Below are 26,864 nucleotides of genomic sequence, written 5' to 3' on the forward strand. Positions count from 1 at the left end.
GGTGTTTATAATTTATATATAATTTTTATACATAACTGCAAGAACTGGTTAACTTTTAGAGCAAAAAATTAAAAAGCAATCATTGGTCATGTAGAAGCAAGAGCTAATTTATTCCACAATAACAACACACAAATCTTGTTTCTCAAGAAAGAGGAATACTGGCAGATGGGAAAAGAAAAATTCTTTTATAAGACAAGAATCTCATTTCAATATGTAAATAAAATATAAAAAACATAAGAGCTTACAGTTATGTTGTAACACAGCCTCGGACAAATTTTAAGGAAGTTCATATACCAAAATGCCAAAACTAACGATAAATAAATTATCATTTTAATACAAAATTTACAACACAAAAATAGGCCGGTCACTGAAGAATCTTGAAAAAATATTCAACCTGAAAAATAAACAAAAATCAGATCATGAGACAAATTTACACGAGAATTAAAAAAATATATTCAAAATTTCATTGAATTCTCATAACGTGTTTGAAATCCATTTTTTTTATTTGTTTTCCCTCATATCTTGAAAATGTTATACTCCTGTCTTCTAATTCCCAAGACAATGGGAATTATCTGTACCTATGGAACTTTCATACACTGGTAGACACGTGATGTCTTGGAAGGAGAGAGTGGAACAGTATATGACAGTAAGTCTAGGAGAAGGGCTAACACAGCTTGAAAGAGTAAAAAAAAAAAAAACAGTGTTGAATGTAATGGAACGCCATTTTCTGGGCAAGTCCCGGAGGCTCAGTGGAGCTATTGGGCTAATATGCAACTCTTTTAGACCAGGGCATTAGTCATAGGAGTTCAACCTACTGGGGACCATGAGCTGGCCCCTTCAGAGAGGCACAGGGAGCAATGACCCTGGAAAACCCCATTGTGGGTGGGGGTTGCCTTACCTGCCATCGACCAGGGGTTAGGCACCCAGAAAGGTAGGCATAACAAAACAGACCCCACATGGTAAGAAAATTGCAACCAAAAATCAAATGGAGCGGCAGAATTCCCTCCAAACCCAAGGAAACCAGCAAACGTGACACTACACCGCCGCATTGCTCGTCCATGCAGCCCCCTTCCCTGGAGGGGGAGGGGGAGATCCAGATCACCCATGCCAGCAACCCAGTCATTCTAGTTCGGAGGCTAAGTATTAAAACAATGCAAAAACTGCTGACCGGAGGGAGGGAGAGAGGGTGCCATGGAGCCTCCGGGGCTCACCCAGAAAATACTGTTTCATTACATTCAACTCTGGTTTGCTGAGGGGAGCTCCCCCGGCTCTCTGGAGCTACATAACCAAAGAAAGATATGGAAGAGAGGGATTTACCCGGTAGGTGGCCGCCATAAGCTCCTCAACTCGAAGGCGAGACAACTGGCTGCAAGCAGTGCCTGAAACCAAAGGCCCAAGAGGACTACTCTTCCATGGTAGGATTCCAATTGAGCCAGAACTTGAAGCAACAGCTAGTCCGGGAGGGGGAAGAGGTACAGGTAACCTCACCTCAACTAGTCCTGCCGAAAGGTGTCCACAACAAATGCTCCACGGTCAGGGAAGGGCGCCACATACATGAGGAGATGCCTTGACCAAGCTGATGCGAAGAGGTCCACCTCTGGGAGCTCGTATGTCTGGTAGATCCAACTGATGGAGTTGAATCGGTGTCGACTGTCCATTTCGTGGGCAGGAGAATGAACCGAGACCAGCCGTCTACCAGGATGTTGGACACTCCCCAGATATGAACCACACGGAGAGCCAAACCCTGAGAATTCCACAGATGAGCCACTCGAAGCAACCAGCCCCGAAAAGGCAAGGACTAATGGGATCCCCCTCCCCGGTTCAGGCAATGAACCACCGGAAAACAGTCCGAATGGAGCCAAATGGTCGAACCCCAAGCGATCAGAAGCCTCCAAAGCGTCAGCCAGACCGCCGCAAATTCCCGCACCGTGCTGTGAGCCTGACGGAAAGACGGATCCCACCGCCCCAGGCCGGCCTGGTGAGCACTGGTCACAAAGCCCCAGTCAATAGACGATGCATAAATGAACACATCGAGTTAGGGCTTGGGTATGCGCCAAGGTACTGAACCCCGAAACACCCGAAGAGGAAGCTGGTGACGCAGCAATCAATGCAAGGCCTCCCGGAGGCCGAACTCAGCGATTGTGAGGGAGGCGGAAGGGGCGTCCCTGAAGGAACCAGAACAGACGCCGAAACCAAACCCAACCCAGCGGATAAACCAACACGACAAAGTTCAGACTCCTGCGCAACCACTCTAGAAACAGCTGAGTGACCTGGGAATCCCACAGAAACAGCTGAAGGTAACACGGCAGCCGCAGCAACGCCTCCGGAGGAAGACACACGGAAGCAGTCTGAGAATCAAAAACAAGACCCAGCAAGGTCCCAACCTGAGATGGAACCAGATGGGACTTCCTCCAGTTCACCAGGAACCCGAACCCAGCGAGCTGGGAGAGAACCACACCCCTGGCGAGCAGACAGATAGACCGGCTGGGAGCCCACACCAGCTAGACGTCGATGTGGGCCAGAATTCGAATCCCTAGCAGACGCAGATGGGTCACCATGACCCGGGAAAGATGGGTGAATACACGAGGTGCCAGATTCAAGTCAAAACGGGGGCAATGATAGCAGTAAGCCTGATGCCCCACCCCGAAACCTAGCCAGTCCCTGACGCCAAATGAATAGAAACGTGCCAATATGAAGCACAGGGGCAAGGGAAGGGAACTATCAGGGCAAGCCATTACGACTATATAGCACTGGGAAGGAATCAGGATAAGGGTTTGGGATGGGATAGGGGAAAGGAATGATGCCCAACCACTTGGACGGTCGGGAATTGAACGCCGACCTGCATGAAGCAAGACCGTCGCTCTACCTTCCACCCCAAATGGTTGGGCACAGGGGCAAACAAGCATGCATTAAGGTGCTCAAACCCGCCCCCTGGTAAACCTGCAAAACGGTAGAAGTTTCTCGCCACTCAAGCATGGGAGTCCAACAGAACCCAAGCCACACCCCCAATGAAAAGAATGAGCAGTCTGCCAGCCAGGAAAACTCTGGAACTTCCAAACACACCTATACAAGGAAGAGGAACCGAACTCAAACAAGGACGGTTCCATCACGGAGAAAGAATCCAGGTCTCGCAGGAGATTAGCAACAAGCACCTCCGAAAATCCATTCAAAACTTTAAATGTGAAGGACCTATTACCTTACTAGAAACACAGGCATTATTACTTTCAAAGATATCTGTGCATATCTGCTGAACAAGTTCAGCATAACATATCTGTATATTTTTGCACAAATGGATTTATTGTTTGCCAGGAGCAAAAAAATAAATGATGAAAATGAGTCAACAGTCCTCATGTTTCTTACCTCAAGTGGGCCGTCCTCTGGTAGGTCTGAACAGTGCACTGCATTCTTTACTTTGTCCTCTCCAAACCGCGCTCTCAAACTATGGGGTCGCAATTCTCTGGCCACAACCTGTTCAAAGATTTATACTGCTACTTCTGAATGATACTAGATGTCATAATTAAAACATTAATTCTCAATAAAAAATTGTTTTTGCCAATAATTCAGATGACCAGTACAACTGTAATAAAACAAAAAGGCATACAATTACAAAAAGAATACCAGAACATTTTATGATAGCGAGTCAAATTATATCAAAATCAAAGAGTGAAATGGATATGTACAAGAAAGGTGTAAACAGATCAAATGGTCTTAATTTTGAAGACCACATTAGAATAACTCACAACTGCAAGGAAGATGATACTGTATATTTGATAAAAATCTTTTAAGGTTGCTGAAATTGCTCACCGAGAAACTGTAAAGAATATTTACTACTAGATATTTTACAGCCATTCAGACACAGCAGAGACATAAGGCACTGAAACCACCTGGCAAACCATATCCATAGCAGTCAAGCTATGGATATGGTTTGGAAGTACAAAGGGAAGTACGAGTTGAACCCTGAAAATTTTACGATCATTTCGTACTCGGAAGAATCCTTTTCAACCAGAGAAAAGACACTAGACCCGAAGAGAATAAGTATGCAAATAATCTCTGAATGTGGGTGCCAAAGATTCTGATAGCCAGATACCCTATGCCAAGGGAAATTTTTTTGGGGGGGATGAAGAAACCAAATTCAGCCAAGACCTCAGATGCATCACTTGTGAATCCTAAAAATCCCTGGCTCAAAGTCTGATGGCAGGCTTGCAGACCCCCCCTACCTCTATACAGTTACTGTGGCTTACCTTGAAAGGACAGTTAAAAGGCCACAAACAGCTTTCGCAAAACAGGCAAATCCTGCCTGCTCAGAGTAGCAGGAACTACACTCACACAAGATTGTGGCTCATAAGACACCCCACCTCAAACACAGGAGTCTGGTCGGGAAACAAAGGTAAGCAACTCACTCAAACCCTGCAGCTTAGCCTGCTGAAATTATATTAGCCTACAGGAGATGAGTTTCTGACAGGCAATGAACAAAATCATTTGTATTAGGCATGTGCACAATTAGCAAATTTGCCAAAATGAAGTGCTGCAACAAAACAGAAAACCTGAAAATGGAGTGCTGGAGATGGGGATCAAATGGGAGTACAATTTCAGAAATCTAGGTCTTCTGATGCCAGGACCACATGGGAGATAGGGAGAGATCTCCCTGCTATTTTCCCACAGAAAAAAGGCATTGCCCACAAACTAGGAGAAAACAAGAACACTGTTTTTCAGCAAGGATTTGGACATAGAACACACCTCGAGCAGAGCCAGGTTAGGTTAAAATACATCCTCCCTGTCCATCATAAGGAAAGTTAACCTGAACAGCAGAAAGGCAGGACCTAAACAAATATTTTAAGTACTGAAACATCATCCTTCACCATGGGAACACTGAACCAGCTAGCCAGAAAATAGGAGGAAACATCATACTCAAACTGAGCTGGAGAATACATAATCCCTCAACCATGAGAGATGTGAGAGTTGATATTGGAACCATTGCCTAAGAAGGGTTAAAAGGAAACCAGATTGAATCCTCAATCAATGCTGTGGACTGGTGCAAGTCAACAAGCTAATGAGACCTGCCAAAGAACAGAATCCATTCACAGTGAAATATTGAAAGCAGGAGAGGGGGGGGGGGGAGTCGTGGTATAGAAACTACTGTCTTTTCATAGAGTGGAAAATACTATTTTCCAACTCAAAAGCACACATTTTTTGTGAGTGAGTGAGCAATTGTGCATGTGTATTTACTATTTGTATCTGCAGAATCGAGCTATTAGTTCTTGGACCCTGCCTTTCTAACCAATTTTGTTTTTTCCTCTATTATGTCTACTACTTATCTCTCTCTCTCGCTCACACACACACCTCGCTCCCACCCAAAAGTATACAAATAAGCTACTGTACTTCTTACCTGGAACATGTCATTATGAAATAAAATAAATACAAATACAGTGACTGGTAGAATTTCCCTTAATGCAAAATATATATTCCATAATTCTTATCTTTGCATACATTAGTACATGTTATTAGTACATTAAAGTATGTACTACAACTTACGGGATCAGATGGTCCAACAAATTCTCTGAACTTGGTTGGAGTGTCAGCTCCATGTATACTTGTTATTTCCATAGCCAGTGATGGGCCCGATACAAGCTGCTGTATCATTCCCTGCAATATTTTAATTTTTGTTATAGGTATACAGTGTGTGTGAATGGATGGGTGTGTGTGAATGTAAACATAATGTTTCCTGTTGAAAACACTGACAGAATGAACAGAAATTAACTTTAGTGGCATCTCACTCTTTCTGGCACCCCAGTAAGACTACTGCTAGCTGTATAATATTAGCAAAATTATGTTCTAATTAAAAATTAACAATACAAATGGGAATCAGGGAGTGACTGCATAACTCCATCAACAAGTTGGTTTGAAGGCTATACAGGTACTATCTTATCAAAAATACAGATATGCTTGCAGATTACAAGAGCCCTTCATTACTGTACTTCAAAATTCCAAATATTTAAGCACAAAATGAATACCTACAGGATACTCAGGAACAACTCCTTTGTACACCTCTAGAAACTCCTCAGCTTGAACTTTATCCATACGGAACATCTGGAGCGCAGATATTTCAAATCCTTCGTCTTTTATTGCCTTCATGATGTCTCCCATGTTACCTATGAAATATACGGCTTTTAGGGAATATGGAAATGACCTTCCTGAGTCAAGTCATGTGGCTGCCTCCTGTCCAGCCTCTACCACAGGAAACAATACAAGTACTGTACCTGTAGTCCCCTCTGGGTTAGCAAAAGGTATCTAGGGTCACCTGAAAAAATTCAGTGTAACTGAGAATAAGCAACAGAGGTGCATTACATAAAAATAGGTTGTGTAAAAGTACAAGTAAAAAACAGTCCAGTACCTGCCTGACTGCCCACTACCTTGGCTGCCACTAGATGAGAGCACTTATAACAAGCTTCCCAGACCACATACAGTACTGTACTCTTCACATTTTTCTGAGACACTCAATAATGATGCAAATACGAGGAAAAGAAAGGGGATGGACTGGGATTAACTGAATCAAACAGCTCAAAAACGTGCATTTAAGATCCATTCAAAAGTTATATTTTTGAGGTATTGCATTTTGTTGCCCCTCGAGTTGAGCAACACATACAAATAAAGAAAAATCAGAATAGAAAGTAGAAACACAGGAGAGATCACCGCAACATATGCCAAGCTACGTCATATCAGCAGTATAACGGCCTTAACCACTGCACTCCGCACCTGGTTTCGGCAAAAACTTCTTAGTGCAACTGTTAAGGACGTATTTTTTTTGGTTTTTATAAATGTTCAGGTAAAATTAATGTCAAAACGTTTCCAAACTCAACTATTTCCATTTCAAAATACAAAGAGTAACGAAAACATTAAAAATATAGCATAATTAAAAAAAAATAGCACAACTCTCAGATCGCCTAAAGACACTTCGTGCAGTGCAGTGGTTAAGGATTCATGGCAGATCACCATCTGTCCCTTCATACTGATGGTGGTACAATCAAATTTAAAACACACTTGGATATGAAGTCCACCTGAGGGACACTGAATATGAGGTGTTTTCATTAAGGAGGAGGAGAACTCGTCCACTTCCAACTCCATAAAGCTTGAAAATAACCATCAAGCACATTTGACTTACTGGGAATGTTGACCGGAGAGAAGGAATAAATCCAGAGTCAGAAGAGAGAATATGGCTAACATCCATCAACACAGAGGAATCTGATCGGCCCAGCCCCATAACCTTACCATGAGCACAGACAGGAAAAAATATGAAGAGTACGACATCTGGGAATAGTGTTGTAAAGGCGCTGCCATCTGGTGGTAGCTGGGGGTACGGAGTTGCTATGCAAGTTAGTAACCTATTTTAGTGGTCATGTGTAATTAGAAGGAAGAACTCTTATAATTAGACTGTTTCATAGAATGCACTTCTGTTAGTTATTTTTTGGCTGTAGTGAGCTTATCTGCAGTAACCCAGTAAGACCTTTAATAACCCTGCAGGGACCACTTAAAAGTTCCCAGCAGCACCAGTGCCTGGAATGTCTCCTGCCTGACCTTGTCTATAGGACACAGACATTACTTTAGGGAGCAACTGAATACAACAGCTAAAACATGCCTGTGCTAATTCTGCTTTTCACAAATTCTCCCAAATATATCAGCAATTATATTTACAGTACATTGAGACAATTTTTTGTTCTCAATACATTTCCTAAGTGTTACCATTGTCAATTTTATTGCTTGGTTGTTATTCACTAATGAGTGCCTGTAATTTGTCACTATTAAAGCACCATGTCAATATTATTATGAAAAAAGCCATAACAAATACACAATGTTAATAATTGCAAACTTTTCATATTTATAGTAGCCAAATACAGTACTGTACAGTATAACTAAATCAATCGCAGGCAATGAAGGCAGTATTTCCAATTCTCTTAAAGAGTTGAAAGCAACTTCATGAAATCCCTCTCTTTAATATCTATGGATACTCAGGAACTGGATGGAACCAGTTCCATGCACTATCTTTTTTTTTTTTTTTTTTGAGATATATACAAGAGTTGTTACATTCTTGTACAGCCACTAGTATGCGTAGCATTTCGGGCAGGTCAAGATCCCTCTCAGATCCCAGATGGAATTTGTTCCATCTGGGATCTGCCCTTCCAATGGTGTAGTCTCATGAAGAATTTTAGCCAAATATTTTGATTGTCATTAAGTATTAAATAACTTTAGAGTGAATACTTATTATGAACTCGGCACACTGGTTTGACACACACAAAGGGCAAGCAGTTATCACCACTTTAATGAACCGAGAAGAAAAATATGGAAAGAAAATGTTAAGCTTATCAAGCATACAACTGGAAAAATTAGGGCGGTGGTAATGCACGTGAGAACTATTAATCATCACGCTTACTCTCTCTCTCACTTTCATGTCATATAGAGGCATCAGCCCAAGAAAAGTGTTGAATGTAATGAAACGCCAGTTTCTGGGTGAGCCCCGGAGGCTCCTAGTTATACAATAGTTAAAAATTACTTTCATTCATTCATTATATCAAGGAAAAGCAAGCAATCATCCACAGTGGCAACTCACTGCATCAAGAAGTTAAGTATACAGTATACTTTATGAGTTGCAATATAAAGATTCAAATACATGTACTTCCTCCTTGGCAAATCATTTTCACCCAGGCTTGTTTCATAACATATTCTTAATATTATACATGCAATTTCTGCTGCTTCACACACTCAAAATGTCTGCCCATCTTCTTGCTGGTATTCTTATACTACTCTCAAATTCACTAATACTCTCCCTTCACCAGTTTACCATCATCCATTCATTAAAAATACTTAAATGAAATTATCTTAAATATACACTTAAAATATCAAATTAAGGTTTGCAAAAATATTTCAGCTCTTAATGCTACAAGTAACTATTAATAAAATGGGTCTATATTATCTAATTTTTTTTCCTAATTTAAGACTCCATGCAATCTGATACAACTTAAAACTGGTTTTAAAACACCTCCAGTATTTATCAATTAACCATATACAGAAAATCCTTGCAATTTTATAAGGTTGCATTTCTACTCATCATTTGCAACTACAAATTGCAAACATTATTTCTACATATTATGCAAAAATCAGTTTAATTTTAGAGACCCAAATGAAGGGGCAATTGTAGCTAGTCCACTGTTTACATGATTATATGTAAAACCTCTTCAATATAATATTATAAATGTACGAGTTCAAATGAAATAAGGAAAGAGGCTTTATACTTACAAAAATGTAGAAGCGGAACACTGTGGAAAGCTTGGATAGTTAAACACAACACTTCATTTGGCTTGCAGTTATTTATTCACTAATCATTTATAATCACCATTATCCAGCTTCCCACTTTTATGGGAGGTAGAGAAGTCTTTGTCAGCATGGGAGGAAGTAATACCAGAAAAGAAGGTTTGAAATATTCAAAGAAATACCTGCCTGTTGACTAAAGCACACGCTAGAAATTGAGATGACAACGTTTCGGTCCATCCTGGACCATTATCAAGTCGATTGTACCTGCCTACTTACACTGCTTTGCCCAACCCTCAGCATCATAGAGAACTAGCACCATCACTACTACCTCATGCCTGTAAGTCATTCACATCAATATTTTAGCACTTTAGAAACTACGAATAAAGTGCTCCTCAAGAGTTGTCATGCCCAAAATGTCTATTATTCACTCACTCCAAACAAGCTCCAAACACTCGGCCTCATTTACATTACTAGATGTAAACTCTCTAATGCACAACCATTTTGTACTATCTGCAAAAAAAAAAAAAAATTCTTGGCCTTTCTCACTGCCAGCTGTTAAGTTTGACAATAACTTTGTCATTATCATCATTCATCAATATTTATAACTCAAAATTTTTAATGAAATTCCTATCAAAACTTAAAATTACTAAACTTTTGCAATATCTCATTCACAGACACTTGGGGTAGGGATTACATATATTTGTGCAAAGCTGCCCCACTCCTCATGCCATCAGGGTTCAAAATCTTACTGTCTGTTGATTTCACCGGTGAACCGTCTTCAGAAGAGCACCATCCTTTGAGGAGAACCTGTCTCACGGACGCACCACTGCAGTCGTGTCATGTATCACATCACATGTTACTTGTGACATGACTGACAGCTCTACAGTCAAGACAAAGAGAAGGAAGGTAAAGGATGGAAGCGGCAATACTGTGCTTGAGTTAGCCAATTAATGAAGAAATTGTGATAAGAGGTCATGGCTTCTCATTTAAAGTAGATGAAGGAGGATATAAGAATGTGGTAACAATCTTCTTACATGGAAGTATAGTATAGGTATAGGTTACAATCAAAAGAATGGAATGAGTAAAAGGAAGATATATTAGCAAGTCCTGGCAAAATATGAAAGAGAATGGGAAAGTACACACACAAAAAAGTTGAACTGGAAAGTGTGTGATAAAATCTAAAAATACAGTAGTTTACTTGGAATAAAAAGCATCCCATTGTAGGCCACTTATAGGGAAAAACAAAACAAAAATGATCCAACTGTAGAATGTTGTAGGCATTAAGAAGTTGGCCAGGGTTGAATGAGTATAACAAAAAGAGTCCGTAACAAAGTTATTAAAGTTTAGTACAAAGATGAATAAATGAATATCATTACCAGGTGCTGTATTAAAATCAGGTGTAGAATGTAATAAAACCACCTTTCCTGGTGGGTCTCTCAGCAGCTCCCTGAGACTATGTGCTGCCATTGCTAAGTATTATGTTGTTGCTGTTGTAGATTTGCTACCTGGAACAAAAAGTTCCAAGTAGCATGGGCTATGGTGAGCCCACAGTGCACGATAAGTAGTATGAAGTTGCACCAGGCCTCTGAGGTCCACACTGACAAACTGGAAGCCAGGACCAGAATCTGGCTTTCTCTCTGAGGTGAGGGGAGCTTAAGGATCAAAGAATTTATCCAAAACTAATAAAAACCCATCTGAAAGGACAGACTCAACAAAACAAGCAACTGCTTGCATTAATATATGAACCCCGCAATAAACAAAGTAAATGACCATCATCGTAGGCTACCTATCATAACCGTAAGGGACCAAACTGTCACCAGATGGTAACCTAGGTCACACAGACTCCCAACTAGCTTCCACATCATTCACGAGCTGCCATCACTGAACCTCAAAAATCCCACAGTGAAGAAGGAAACAGTGGGAATAGGAAGTTACTGAGAGGCCCATCAGAAAAGGGTATTTCATTATACAGTACTAAAATTTTGATTTTTGGGAGGCATCCCCTCAGTAGCTTTCCGAGCTTATTCACAACAACCCTTTGGCAGAAGATTGCTTTTCTGAAATGGAAACAACAAATAAATATTAATAGAAAAGATGAAAAGGGTGCAGACCTGAGGCAAAGGAGCATCAGCTGTGAGCCATACATCCACACTGTGGAACATCCATCAAGTAGCAAGAGATCAACATCCTGTTAGACTGCCAAAAACCCTGAGTCAAGATATTAGCCGTGACGTACAAATCATGAAAGCGAGGATAGACAGCTGGCTGGCTGAACTGAACCACCTTCCAGATGACCTGGGAGAGCAGGGCCTTGAAACCACATTGTGAGATAGGATTAGCAACCCGGGTCTCGATCTGAACAGAGCAAGTAGCGTACAACTAAGGTACACAGAGGACACAGGACAAAGTACGATGCACCCCTGACTGGACAAATCAAACGTTGATAACAAAAGGATAATTTCCTTGTTCTTAGCCAAAAACCATGGAATTAGGCTGCTGGTGAAGAAAATGAAGACCAAGACAAAATAACAGAAACCATGCTTCCGGCAAAGAGCGTGAAGCTAACAACCCGAGCACTGGAAGCCAAAGCTAACACAAAGGCTGCCTTGAAAAGGAAATTCTTAAATGACAGAGAAACTCGAATGCAAGAAGACAAACACCAACCTGAACTGTACCTGGATGGGGCTCTGAGAGTTCTTCTGCTCCCCAAACCCAGCCCAGGGTCAGGCTTGGATTGTGAGAGCTTGGTCCAATAGGCTGTTGCTATTGGACCAAAACCAAAATACATTCCAAAGATCAAGAGAGTTCAGGAGCAGCGTGAGCTGGCCGGGGGTGCAAAAAAAGCCCAAGACAGCCAGATAAAAGGAAAAGATGAAAAATTAATTCCAAGCACCAACAATAGGTACTCCACCAAAATAGAATGATACAAGATGTCTGAAATAGGCATAACTAGCAATCTATAGAGCTAAGAAAGAAAAAAAAACATCACAATGGCAAGTGATACTGAGGACAGATGCCAAAGGGGTAGGGAGAACAAAAGGTGGAAGGCCCATCAAGTCATTTCATACTGCCACTTCGACAAAAGATGCAAATGTGACATCAGTAGGTCTGCCACCTGACAACTCGTGAAGAGGTGACTGTACACATCATTGGAAAGGGCAGAGACAAACACAACACTCTTGATAGCCACAAGTGGAAGAGCCCCCCCCCCCCCAAGAAAGGCATGAAAAGCTGGGGTGGCTTCCTTACATTCCATAGCCTCCAAAGAGAACAGGGTTTTCTGCCAGCTAAGATGAAGCCTGGACTGCACACTGAAGAGGAGGACATGTATTCAAACATGCATAATACAAATGTATAATACCAATTACACAAGTGAGAGAAGCTGAATATACTGTACCATGTGCATAGTTACAAACTATTAAGTCCCTGGGATAAACCACAATGGACTGTGAATTAAGTGATATGAGCTTACCAAACTATACAAAGAAAGTATTAGAGATATTCAAAAACTGTGAAAGCATTATATTTACAGTATAATCATATATAAACTCACTGTACACCAGAAACAAAGTTTAAAAAATGAAAATAAGTAAAGTAAAATTTAACTGGAAATTTGGTTGAGGGGGGGGTGGGGGGGTACCTGACTTAGGAGACTTTCAAAGCGAGGTGAAGTAAGGCCACAAAACCTCACCTCAGGGTAGTTTCAAAGGCTGACAGGCTTGTTCCAAGAAGTTACCAGATTCAAGTCCGTTAATTCAACGGAAAATCAGGGAATGAGTGATAGAAAAGCTGGTTACAATAGAGGGAGGGAGTATGTGTGCTGTCTCAGACGAGACATGAGTCTGGGGTCTAGTATTGGGCATCACAGGGGAAGGGAAACTGACAATTTGGTGTCCACGCGAAAGCTTCATCATTGCTGTATCTTGAGTGAATACTGGTCCCTTATGTTCTAACATAACAAGTGTTGATAATTATATTGCCTTGATAGGGAAAATAGATAAATATTAGAATTTTTTATATGAACTAATTAAATAAATGTATAATACTAAACTGTTCATCTGGTGTGTCCATTCGTTCCTGTTTATTCATTTATAGAAAGTTGCCAGGTCCAAGTATCCTGTGGGGCATCTCCCTAAGTTGTGGTGACCATTGTTCATATATTAAATTATCTTCCTCCCGCCCGTAATTATCAAAAGGGTTCTCCATGTTCTCCTTCCCCCTGCGCCAGTATAGATATGATAGGTCACAGTAGGCAACAGACCGGATACAGTCCCCACCACCCCCCTAGTGTAATTAACATCTTTAACTCTCCCGTGACCGGTACCCTTCGTCGTCAGTCACCGTAAAATACTAATTTTCATCAAAGACGAAGGTGGTGGCAGCATTAAGTAGTTTTAAGTTAACTTTTAAGTTAAGTCATAGTTTGTAACAATTTGCTTGGTTGTTGATATCATTGGTGATAGTGGTGATAGCCAGGTGGGTGGCTATCACCTGGCTTATCAGTGGTGATAGCCAGGTGGGTGGCTACCCTTCAGATAGGATAGGTGCTTTGCGAGGACGTTATAGTCAGGTAGAGCAACTGGTAGTTAGTGAGAGAACTCTCCTACTAACAGTTACCTGTGTTGCTGCTAATAGATGATTCAGAGGAGCTTCGAGTTTAGGCTGGGTTGAATTTTCCACCCTATAACTTAATGACCTTTTCTAGGCCCCTTGAAGAGTTTCTTGTGACACTGTGTCATGTCATCCTGCTTGACCTTACATGGTCCGCTCTCACGGCATGGCGGATCCTTAACTTAGGGAACAACGGAATGAGATAGCTTAGAAAAAAAAAGAATAATAAAGGGAAAACAATATTAATGGAAATATATAGTACATATAATTTCAGTATGATGTGACTCACCATTAGCAATAGCATGAGGTTTAATGATGCAGCAAGTGCTATTTGCAAAGCTGGCAGTGGTCTGAGGCACCATCACATCGCTCACTCTTGTTGAAGGAAAGAAGAACTCAATTTCCTTTAAAATAAATTAATATTTCATGTCAGTTACTGAGAAGCAAAATTAATAATAACTTACTATTCAAATTTCTTAAACATTTGTTGGCACTGAATAGTTACAGTACCTGGTTCAAGGCCTTAATCTCTATATGAGTCATAGTTGCTACTAAAATAACATATATCTAACCCTTGTTGCCGATATATCTGAATCAGAGCCATGTGCCGCATTTGATTGCTTGTCTTGGCCAAATCTTGCTCGAACTGTTTCTGGTGCATCTTGTCTTGCTGCCTCGGCATCAGTGGGTCCCAACAACTCCCGCCATCTTTTGACAGCATCTGTTGTTATCAGCTCCATTGCAACAACTGGACCACTTGTGATATAGTCCAAAAGAGGCCTATAAAAAAAGAAAGAAAACTGAAAATTTGTTAGACTTCTTTCCTTCCTTTATATTTCTCTACACCTAGTATGGTATCTTTCCTTAAGAATGGGTAGCCACCACATTTAAAATGGTTAACCACTTCTTTTTCCACTTTCACATTTAACAATCTACTAACGTATATCAAAAAAATTTTCAAACTAATCTCCATAAAATCTTATTCTATATTGAAAAAATTGCATCACTTGAAAACATAAAATTTTACTCAATGCAATTACTTTTATCAACTGAAGATCTCGGGTTCAACCCCCAGGTGGGACAGAGATGGTTAGGCACACGTCCTTTCATCTAACAGTAAATAGATACCCAGGCATTAGGCAACTAATAAGAAATATTGCCGGAACAACCGTGGACATCTTCAAGAGGAAACTAGATTTATTCCTCCAAGGAGTGCCGGACCAACCGGGCTGTGGTGGGTATGTGGCCCTGCGGGCCGCTCCAAGCAACAGCCTAGTGGACCAAACTCTCACAAGTCAAGCCTGGCCTCGGGCCGGGCTTGGGGAGTAGAAGAACTCCCAGAACCCCATCAAGCAGGTATATGTGGGCCTGCGGGCCGCTCCAAGCAACAGCCTGGTGGACCAAACTCTCACAAGTCAAGCCTGGCCTTGGGGAGTAGAACTCCCAGAACCCCATCAACCAGGTATCAACTGTTTTGGGTTGCATCCTGGGAAAAGTCCTCAGTAGTTGGTCCAGGGGAGGAAACCTTGATAAGTCTAACAAGCTTTCTGTCCCTGGTTATACGAACCCACGAGGTGAACCATACACCTCATTCACACCTTATTAGATGCTCATTACTATTCAAAGTCTTCGTCTATCAACTTTGTCTTATGTTTTCTCGAGGTAAATTGAGATCTTGTGCACTTACAACTTTCTTGCATACCTTCTCTACAAGCAATTATAATGCAAATATTCTAATATGTCTTTGCAGCATCAAAATTAGGGTGCTTTAGTGAAGTTAAATGCACGGGTATATTGACACTTCCTCGGACTAATGAGGATTGGCCCCAATAGATTAGGTGGGTTGTCTAAGTGCTTCTAAGTGCATTCTGGCTAAGTAAAACCACTTCAAATTTACTGTTTATCAAAGAAAGAGAATGCACAGAATATGTGAGCCACACAAGTGCTTTCACCATGGAACCTATCTTGCTCATCATCACGGACCAATTATCAGTTATTTCCTGAGTTCTTCCAATCACTATTTTGCCATACATCTTGCCCTTTACATTTATTAATAATAATAATACATTTAATAATAGCAATTAATAATAATAATAATAATTAATAATAATAAATCAGGAGCCGTGAGGAGGGATTGACTCTATGCTCTGGGTACTCCCAAGCAAAGAACCTATGGTTCTTTAGGTTCGAACCCTCCTCAAGGCTCCTAACGATTTTCTCATTAATACATCACATTAGTGTGATTTCCTTGTGCAATAATAATAATAATAATAATTTGTTTTGTTGGGGACAGGAAGACTGTGCATATATACATTAGGTTCGTATCAAGGTCCCATCCATGACTTGGGTTGGTCCGATATAGTTCGTTGAATCGAGGTTGTGCTTTACTGGCCCTTCCCAGGATACAACCCCACAACAGTTGTCTAACTCCCAGGTACTTGTTTAATACTAGTTAAACACTGGCATTAGCTGAGAGGAAACATGCCCAACCATTTCTGTCCTACTTAGGAATTGATCCCGAGATCCACAACTGTGAGTTGAGACCGATGTACTAAGAGTAGACCGATGCCTTTAAATTCTTATACTAACCATGTTCACCATAATTTGCATTCAATAATACAATCACAGCTCTTTTTTTTAAATCATTTGGCACTATACAATACTGCTATCCCACACCTGGAAAATTCTCCACTCCCATTATACTGGTATCTCATTTTTTATACTGCATTCAATCATATCTGTATAAATGTCAACAGTACCTGCAGCTTTCCTACATTTTAGCTTTTTTGTTTAAGTACTTATCTTTTCCATAGACATACTATATCTGTTGGTATATTATAATTCAAGTAGTACATCATCTAATTAACATTAATGACATCTGAAATATCTTGAAAATACTCAACACATGGCTACTCCTCCTAGGAGGAGGAGGATGTACACATTACTGTATCAGATAGGTTAAGGCAGGTAATTGTGTGGGTGATGAGGTGGACACATCTTCATCCGAGTGCTGGAGAAACATCAGGTATACCCATCTCAATCATAAAGTGGTTGTATGTAAAGGTGCCCCACACTCTTTATGTCTTTAGCTACTGTACTTACGTGAAGAATGGCCGACCTTCATGTTCTCGATAGAAAGCGGCTGCCTGACTCTTGTCAAGCTGAACCATTTTCATTTGGCTAATTTCAAAGTTATGGCTTTGAATGACATCTACGACTTCCCCCAGCCTATGCACAGCATCAGGTTTCACCATTGCAAACGTTCTGAAATTTTAAGCCATTACTGATTATTTTTTGTTCAGGATTAATATTAGAATTATTGCATCAATGGATTTACAGTATTTGAAAATATTTTATTTCTTATGCCTCCACAATAACACACCTTTTAGTAAACATGAAATGCACCTTCTTAAACATAATTATTTATCTAGAACTGAGAAGTGGGTTACAACAAACACCCCCATAAGCAGGAAGTCTTAGCAAATTTATCTGAAACTCCAAACTCAGGAGAGATCAAATGGAAACCAGACAGTTCTTGTCATTCCTCCAGATAGCACCTCTTCTTCAATTAGGAAGAAGGAAGGGACTATTTCTGTGCTCTGCAGCAGAGTCAAAGCTAGTCTCGGACCAGAGACAGAAGGAGATAGCCTCAATGGAACCGACTCCTCTGAAGAATAAAAAAAATCCTCTCACCCATATAAAGAAGGAACCAAGTGCCCTGACAGAGGTATGGGATACTGTATTCCTTCACATCATCAAGGGACAAAGGAGGCACAGCTCAAAAGCCTCCATTCCTAGGCCAACATGTCCCCAGCTTGAAAGGGGACCAAAAGTCAATTAGGTTTTATAGATAATGGAAGAGAACAGAAACTCAAGATACTTGGAGGAAGTAATAGAAGCCAAAGCTCACCAATCTGAAATGCCAGACAATGAGTTTTAAGTAGCATTCTTTCTGTCTAGTAGCTTCAATTCACAGATAAAAGTTAATTTAAACAGCAGCAATAGCCGAGTACTAAGAGCAATCCATTGATCTGGGCTGCAGGAATCTCGAACCGTGGACATGTGAGGCCGAAGCTCTATTGACTGGGCTATGAGTAATCATAGCTCAGTCTAAACATGGGCTAAAAACTGGGCTAAAACATAGCCCAATTTTATTTATACTAAGAGCAACTTTACTGATATGTCTGCATTGAATCCCTGTAATTAGACAGCATCATATGCTGCCTGTCAAGAATAAGGTTCCATCATGGCAATCACTCAAATAGCAGAGTTTATCATTTTACTGTAGAGTGGTCCATAAGGGTCGACTGAATATGAGGTCATGAAAAATATGACATGATTGGGGTCTGGAAATGTTAAGAAGACATTCGTGCCACTACCTGGTGGTTGTAACAAGTCTGGCCAAACTTGAAAATGGGCAATTGTGAAGCCTTATTTGGATTTTACTTGCGATGCAAAGTGAAGATCCGGTAGAGCTTCAAGATTTTATTAGTGTGCCTCGAATGGCCGATCTGGGAAGGATTGAGCTTTTTCTCCAGTGCCTTCCTATCACCTTATAAGACTTTGCAGAATGTTTGAAAAGACAGTCTCTGTGGTGTAGTGGTAAGACACTCGCCTGGTGTTCCGCGAGCGCTTTGTTATGGGTTCGTATCCTAGCCGGGGAGGATTTACTGGGCACAAATCCTTAACTGTTTAACTGCCTCTGTTTAACGCAACAGTAAAATGTGTACTTGGTTGTAACAATTCTTCATGGCGGGGATCGTATTCCAGGGACCTGCCCGAAACGCTTCGCGTACTAGTGGCTGTACAAGAATGTAAAAACTCTTGTATATATCTAAAAAAAAAAAAAAAAAAAAAAAAAAAAAAAAAAAAAAAAAAAAAACTCTTGTATATATCTAAAAAAAAAAAAAAAAAAAAAAAAAAAAAAGATAGGTGCATCACAAGTGCCTGTCATCCTGTCTAACTGTTCATGAATCCTTTCATTGTCATAGCATAGCAGAGATTTCTTTTCTCAGGGAGTAACTGAATGCAATAGTTCTCAAAAATTCTTAAACTGAATACTGTAATAAAAATTGATCAACATGAAATATGCAAATGGCAAAATAAAATTATTTTCTACAAAAACTGTAGTTATAATTAATTTTCTAGCACAAACCACCCACTAAGAATTTTAACAGTGGTAGGGCTTTTATTTAGAATTATATTTTACACTGAACAAAATTTGCAATATACTGTACCATACGTGTACATACAGTATATGAAACTTTCATGAAATAATTCCATCTTTCAATAAAATGTCTTAATTTTGATTAACTTGTATATATTATAAACACAAACATAAAAAATAATGTTAAGAAAGTGCTAAGAGAGAATATTACCTCTGTCTTCTGGAACCGATTTGTTCACGTGTGGTTGCATCTGCATAATCAATGAGCTTCAATTGCCGAGAAAGAACGACAATAGTATTGCCCAGGTATAAGTCTCTCTCCTCCACACCTTCAACTGGGAGCCGTTTTAAGAATAGTCGTTGTGCCCGAAGATCGTACTGAAAGTTGGTCATCTTGGTGAACATGTTTCCAGATTAATTATTTTCTTACTATACAGCAGAGTACATGTCTGGTAAACATGTAAGTATTCAATTGTTTGTGATGCCTTTCTAACTTCATAAGTTTTGTCATAAAGTATTAGCATCTGAATCTGAATATGGAGTTTGCTGACACTATTTCCTTTTCTAATGAATTCTGCTCACTTGCTACTCTCTAACAAGATTTTCCGTATCTCTATCACATTTATGTATAACACTGTTCAAATGTCCCTTTTTTGTCTAGCTTTGGATACCCTGTAACAAGAGCTTGGAACAATAGACCATAGGATGTTGTGATCAGTCAGCAAGCAATTCAATATGTCTTTCTCTGGCATCCTAACAAATTCAATTAAGAGGCATTTACCCATGTACTGTGTCTTAATAGATATGATAAGAGACTAGATGTGAGTTTTGAGTATGGGCAAACCTATGCGACAGTGTGGACATGTAGGATTAAGACATACAGTAGTTATAAGGACAAATTTTAATTCCCATTGTTGGATACAGGAAGCATGTACTAATGCTTGTATCAAGGTCCACTGTAGGGCAAATTATTAACCCTTCCCAGAATGCTACCCACAACAGTTGCCTAGTTCCCAAGTGCCTATTTACTGCTAGGTGTATGGAGGCATCAGGTGAAAGGAAATGTGCACAACTCAGGGAGCGTTCCCAGGATCCTCGATTTTGAGTTGAGAACACAGCCTACTGTGCTACAGGATCTTTGTGGACTACCTAAGTGGATGGAGTGAAAACCTGGAAAGTGCATGTATGTTTTCCTGGTTGGAGACCTGGTCGCGGGGACGTTGAGCTCCGAAATCATCGCAAGGTAACCGCAAGGCAAGGTTCCCTTTATTTCAGTAATATTTTCTCTAAAATTTCTTGTTAAGGAAATATTAGTTAGAATGTCTGATTCCCACTATAAAATAAATGTGAAATTATTCCCAATTCTTAAAATTTCCAGTGATTGCCTTGGTTTGGTTTGCAGTTAATACTCAAAAATACTAACACCTGTACTAATATAAAATTCTATTCTATTCACTAGTCCCCTGTTAATTAAGTAATATACCTCCTCCATTGTTTAAAATTCATATTAATAATTTATACAAGTCACTGAAGAAGCCAGGTGACTAACAGGGTACAGGAGTGTCCAGCGTAACAGTACGGTCAGCTCTAAAAGTGTAATCAAGAAATTATCTGGACTTATAAATTTAACAGCAAAATACCAGGTACTGCAGTAAGTAAATGATAAAAAGTAGTAAGAGTCAATTTCCTTTAAATTTGATACATTATTCCATATTGTAGATACAGTATTCATAAAGATTATGCAACAATGTCCTACTGAAGTGTTTTGGATTAAAAATTATATATTATTTGCTAAGCTTAATAAAATTCTTGACTCTCTAGCTATCTTAGATTTTTTAACATCTTACCATTTCTACCGATTTATCTCTTGGAAAGAAACTCAACTGGAACTTTTTGACAGTTGCCGAGACTGGATCATACCATTCAGCATGGAATATGTACCTTGCCTCCCCCTGTTGATTAGAAATTACAATACTGTACAGACATACAAAATATACAATATCTATACATACATATATTACTCTACTGCATATACATAAATAAAATATTTATCAATAAAAAATCTTCAAGTTTATAGTAAATTGTATAATATCATACAGAATATAACAACATTTTAACACATTCAAAGGTCAGAAAATGTCATGATATTTCAAAATATTATACAGTTGACTCTTAGCTTGATAGTCAATGTTTGATTTTATACAAGTTTTGCAAGGCAAATTCTTCTTAAAAATTACAGAGTACTGTACTGTAATCCAGTTGTAAGATAATAACAAATCTTAACCCAAAGAAATACATATAGAAATGAGAAAGTCATTAAATTTCTTTCAAAAAGATTGTAATGCCAGTTTTATTTTAGTATTGTGAATTTAATTACCCGATCTCCCATAAGCATTATTCTGAGATTGAGTATCTGGCCATGTTTCTTTACATGTTGATTTATTGGAGTAAACAAATAAGTTTATAAAAAAAAAAAATTACCTAAAGAAACAAGTTTGGTCATTGATAAATTATTTGGCTTCCATTCAAAATATCAAACTATATCTCCATTAAATCACCAACTGATCAATTAGTGTGATATCGACCTGTGTTCAGTTGTCAAGAAAACTTTTTACCTTCTGAACTGATCAATTAGTATGATATTGCCCTGTGTTCAGTTGTCAAGAAAAACTTTTTACCTTCTGAAATGTTCGACCAAACATCTGGCCTTCAATATTTGCAATGGCTCAAAAAACACCCAGAAAGCCTTCCTCAAAACCCCACACTCTCACCTATTTCTATGATTAAACACTGACGAGAAAATCCACCAGGATTACAGGTGGGCACGAACCTACGACCCTGGCATTACCAGTTGCGTACTCTTACTAGTACCATCGCTGACTTGTAAAAGTCATACAACCAAATTTCTACTGAAATCACAAAGTCTGGAGGTCTCTCCTGAAGCCAGTCCACATTTTACGTATGACCCACAAACACTCGGGTAGAAGGGTTAAGTGGTCCTAAACCTTACGTCCCAACTGCAGAAACACACACAAACTTCTGTGTGTTTCTGAAGTTGGGACTTAAGGTATAGGACCACCTCATTGATATACATTAAAAATATTCGACAATCGACTTGAGAATGGTCCAGGATGGACCGAAACGTCATCGTCCCTCCACCTTCTAGTGTGTGGTCTGGTCAACATACATCACATTAATGTGATGTCTGTGTTATTAAACATATTGATACACATATATATATACTGTACTTTGTTTTGCACGTTGTGACACATTGTGTGTGAATTTTATGCCTATACCGTGTACAGTAGTAGAGAATATAATTAAACATTAGCTAGTGGCTTTATATAATATACAATTAATTTACCTACTATGTACAATATATAACCACTTTATGTTCAATGCTTACTATGTGAATAAAATATTAATATTATATTATATTATATTATATTATATTATTTGCAAGCTTGGCAATCATTTTTTATTTCAAATTTATTTGTTCTAATCATTTTTCATATTCAAGAGTTTCACAATTATGAGTACAGTACTATGATGGTTAATGGTAAATATGAAAATAGCATTATTTTTTCTATTAGAAATACTGTATAAGAAAAACAGAGCACACCAAAAGATTAAAGAAAGAATATAAAACAGAACTAATTTGTTTTTGTATTGTGCAAAATACTTTACATACAGTTTCTTGGGGAATATGGTAATTAAGGTACTATTTATGATGCTATTCAATGTACAGTACTGAGAATAATTAAGACTTGGTATTGACTTACTAGCCCCATACTTTACATGATATTAGAAAATTAACACATTTCTTTTGTTAAACTTCGAATTACAAGTAGGGGTTCAGTCCCTGAGCCCATTATGTGCCTCTGTAACCCTTTCCACTGCCACTCACAAGATGGGTATAGGATGCATAATAAATGAACTAAACTAACATATTGAATGATATCCAGTAGATGGAAAGATCAGGTCTTTCTTTTGATAGAAATGTAAATACAGTGGAACCTCGAGTGACGAGCGGCTCCAGTTACGAGCATTTCGAGTAACGAGCAAGCCACTCGCCGAAAATATGTCTCGACTGATGAGCTTTCCCTCGATTAACGAACGTTCCCGCTGGTTCTCGGACACTTCCGACGACAGTTTTGTTGTTGTTTCACAAGACGAGTTTTCCACATGATGAGCTCGGTGCCGGAACGGATTAAACTCGTTAATCGAGGCGCCACTGTGTAAATGCAATAATTTTTTTACTACATGCAGCTAGAGGGTTAAAGCTGGTTAAATGGGGGTTATAACAGATAGAAGGCTGTGAATGAATATGAAAATGCACCTCTCTAAGTAGGACTTTTAAGATACAAGATACAACTACTGTATTGATGATACAGTAAGTAGCCTAAGTATCAGTAAGTAGGTAATTATGAAAAGAAGGCATCAAGCTTGGAAGACTATTTAGCCAATGAGATTTAAATATAGAATTGCTTAGGCTTAAACAGGATGCAAGTTCAATTTATTAATAAAAAAGAAACCATATAAAATAAAAGTTCCAATTCCACTCTTAATGAGATAAAAGCTGACCTTCTTCTTCAGATGGATATTAATTAGGGTCGCAGCTAGAGCGACCACTAGTGCAAGGATGAATATCTTGTTACCCATTGCAGTAACTGAAAGTGCACAGAGAAAATTAAGTACAGTCCCTCGGTACGGGTGCGATGCAGATTCTTCAAGAAGTAGAAATACACCAAATGCCAAAACTGTGTTAAGTTTTAAAATCTACCTGGAAAAGATAATCAAGGCAAATGGGGGGGGGGGACCTTTGACAAGCTGCCGGCCTCCTGTCCTCGTCAAGGCCTCTAGGGTTAGTGTGGCCCTCAGGTAAAACAGGTAAATACATCCAGTACCAGTAATATATCCTGTACATATCTAGTTTTTGGTGCCCATTGATGGGGTCAGGAAACCTGTTGAGTTTATCGAGGTACTGATCATTTATTTCCTTTCCCGGCGGAAGGCAGAAACAAATGGGCAGAGTTTCTTTCACCCTGATGCTCCTCTTCACCTAGCAGTAAATAGGTACCTGGGAGTTAGACAGCTGCTACGGGCTGCTTCCTAGGGGGTGTAATTACCTAAGTGTAGTTACAAGATGAGAGCTACGCTCGTGGTGTCCCATCTACCCTCCCGTCTATGGGTGTGTGTGTGCGCGTGTGTGAAAATTGGGATTAAGGACTTGCCCGAAATGCTATATGTGCTAATGGCTGTACAGTACAAGGATGTAAGAACTCTTGTATATACTGTACTGTATATAAATAAAAAATACTGTTATCCCCAAAGCCTGTGAACAACCTTCCTCACAATGCCGTCCCTGACAGCTGCCTAACTCCTGGGTATCTATTTCCTCCTAGATGAACCGAGGCGTCAAGTTGTAAAGGAACTTACGAAACTTGATCGAACATCTCTGACCTGTGCGAACATTGAACCACGGACATTTTTTGGGTTCTTAATCAACTTATTTATTTATTTATATACAAGAAGGTACATTGCATTTATGATAGTACATAGCAGTGATGTTTTTACATTCTTGTAAAGCCACTAACACGTATAGTGTTTCGGGAGTTGAATAGAGTCATCCACGGCACTACAGAATCAAAGAACAAATATATACACTAATTAAGTGACCACAATTAAAGATCAACATTAGAGAATATAACAAATTACAAGCTACATTGTATGAAGTACCAAAGTACTTATATATTTAAGAAAAAAAAAGGCTTTTGCCAAAAAAACGGAATCTTACTATATAACTGAAGACACCACAGGCTTTTATTAGTCTTTTACTAAGAGTTGCATCTCGGCAAAGTCAGTGTTTTGGGGAGCCCTCGATAAGCTTAATGGTCATCCTGTCCCCTGACAATGTAGGCCTATATACATTTATATTATTTTATAAAGCCACTTCACCGAGTCCCTACTTAGGCCACAAGGCTGTGGATCATTTCACCCATCCAGTTACTGGTCAACCTCACCAGAGTGTATTAAGCTGCTAATACGGGCTGTTTTAACACACTTCCACCATAACCAGTGGTATGGTAGACGGTATAAACAGTAATAAACACTTGCTCACCATGATATAACACTTGACCGGGACGGTAAAGGTGACAGGGCGTCTTGACGGCTTATCGTCAGTTCGTACATCGCCACTTCGATGCTTCGTACACATAAAATGGACATTTCGTGCACTGTAATGTTTAGTATTTTGCACTATTTCATACAATATCAAACTACAGTATTTATGTATATTATCAATGCTGTAATTTGCTTAGTTAAACGAATTTTATAATTTGTTTAATTAAACGTATTTTATGATTTGCTTAGTTAAACGAATTTTGTAATTAGGCTCGTGCGGTAAATTATACTCCTCTGTAATTATATAAAAAACGTGTATTTCCTAGCAACATAAGACCAGAAGGAATGGCAGGATGTGCAAAGCAGCCCCATTAAAAATCAGAGATGCAATAGTCATACTAAGGGAGAACTATCAACATCTGTCCAAAAGGAGAGAGAACTTGACATTCTCTAAGGATACCTGATCAACCAGGCTGTGTGACTCAAACGTCAGGCTGCGAGCAGCTGCGTCCAACAGCCTAGTTGACCAAACCAGTAACCGAGGCCTGGTCAGAGACCGGGCCGCGGGGACAATGACCTTCGAAATATTAATTTCGAATTATAACTGCCCGAAACGCTGCGCGTACTAGTGGCTTTACAAGATTGTAAATACTATGCTATGTATTCTCACAAACCCAATGTACTTTCTTGTATATAAATAAATTAATAGATATAACAGGGCACAGATATAATACGAATTGATTCATCCTTGATAGCCTGTTACTGCTTCAGTGTACACATTTTCTTTTATAACGATCAGAGGCATAACTATACTATTTTGCTTTAAAATTTCCCGTTGTCGAGGACAGGATGCCTGTACTTTGACTTATTTAGGCCCGCACCCGTAGGGATAGGCCTACTACTGACCTCCTCCAGGATGCATCCCACAACAGTTAATTCATATAAATTGTCATCCACACTTTCGTGGAAATAAACATTCCATTCACCTGGGCTCGAGCCGTGGACCCCAGGTGTGTTGAGGCTGCAACCCGTCCTCAGACCAAGGTCATTCCATCAAACAGTCGACCCCAAAGACGGATTTTTAACACGCTGTTCATTCAAAATAATTATTTTCTCAAATATAAATTAATATGATTATATATATTAGAATTTTGTGCATATTTAGGCATTGGTTAGGTAAGGTTAGGTTGTTTGTAGTATGTGGGTGAAGCATTTACAGCGATGTTGTTCGAACAAAAGTCGTCAGCTCTTTTGTTCCTTAAGTATTCGGACGTCATCAGTAGAGTCGTGTGTAAACCATTTTTCATTCATAAACAAGGGGTTTGACGGGTACATGGAATGGACTTACACCTTTGTTTATGAGGACGGGCTGGAGACCAACATGAACATGTGGGCAACCCCAAAATGTTTTGCTGATTAAATGTTGGGAGCACAAAATTTTACGAAGTGATACCCATATTTGAGAAAGGAGAGGGGCCCACCCTCTCCCCCTGATCCCACCAATCACCCTTCAAAGTTTTGAGGTTAGCCCAAGGCATCTATCCTCCAACTTTGAACAGATATCCTCTTTCATAGATACAGATTACATCTAAGGCTAATTAACTCTTTTATAGTTTTAGTTCTCACTATATGCTTGGAAATTCAAGCTAGACTTACATTT

The 26,864-nt window shown here is 39.4% G+C and overlaps 1 protein-coding gene across 3 annotated transcripts; it reads right to left on the reverse strand.

Moving 5' to 3' along the window:
- Positions 1 to 25,351, reverse strand: nmdyn-D7 (nucleoside diphosphate kinase homolog 7). 3 transcript variants are annotated; one of them, XM_045747223.2, is made up of 11 exons: positions 25,203 to 25,319; positions 23,666 to 23,751; positions 20,929 to 21,033; positions 19,293 to 19,459; positions 17,017 to 17,178; positions 14,487 to 14,694; positions 14,204 to 14,318; positions 6,016 to 6,149; positions 5,533 to 5,643; positions 3,361 to 3,468; positions 1 to 394 (listed from the first exon to the last, which is right to left on the reverse strand). In XM_045747223.2, the coding sequence occupies exons 2-11, from the start codon at positions 23,741 to 23,743 to the stop codon at positions 365 to 367; spliced, it is 1,218 nt and encodes a 405-aa protein (XP_045603179.1). In that variant the 5' UTR covers positions 23,744 to 23,751; positions 25,203 to 25,319; the 3' UTR covers positions 1 to 364. The 3 variants fall into 3 exon arrangements, with proteins under 3 accessions (XP_045603179.1, XP_069169113.1, XP_045603181.2); XM_069313012.1 differs by lacking the exon at positions 25,203 to 25,319 and adding an exon at positions 25,105 to 25,127; XM_045747225.2 differs by lacking the exon at positions 23,666 to 23,751 and having other exon boundaries at positions 25,203 to 25,351.
- Between the last annotated feature and the right edge of the window lie 1,513 nt (positions 25,352 to 26,864).

Source organism: Procambarus clarkii, chromosome 7 (genome assembly GCF_040958095.1).
Source record: "Procambarus clarkii isolate CNS0578487 chromosome 7, FALCON_Pclarkii_2.0, whole genome shotgun sequence".
In the NCBI taxonomy this organism is placed as follows: domain Eukaryota; kingdom Metazoa; phylum Arthropoda; class Malacostraca; order Decapoda; family Cambaridae; genus Procambarus; species Procambarus clarkii.

Excerpts from the sequence above, each read along its gene's own strand:
- nmdyn-D7 (XM_045747225.2), bottom strand. The coding sequence starts at position 25,298 with ATGTGTACGAAGCATCGAAGTGGCGATGTACGAACTGACGATAAGCCG. Across the intron at positions 19,460-20,928 it reads GAGATAAATCGGTAGAAATG|TACGATCTTCGGGCACAACG; the intron begins GTAAGATGTTAA and ends ACCAACTTTCAG. Across the intron at positions 395-3,360 it reads CAGAGGACGGCCCACTTGAG|GTTGAATATTTTTTCAAGAT; the intron begins GTAAGAAACATG and ends TTTATTTTTCAG.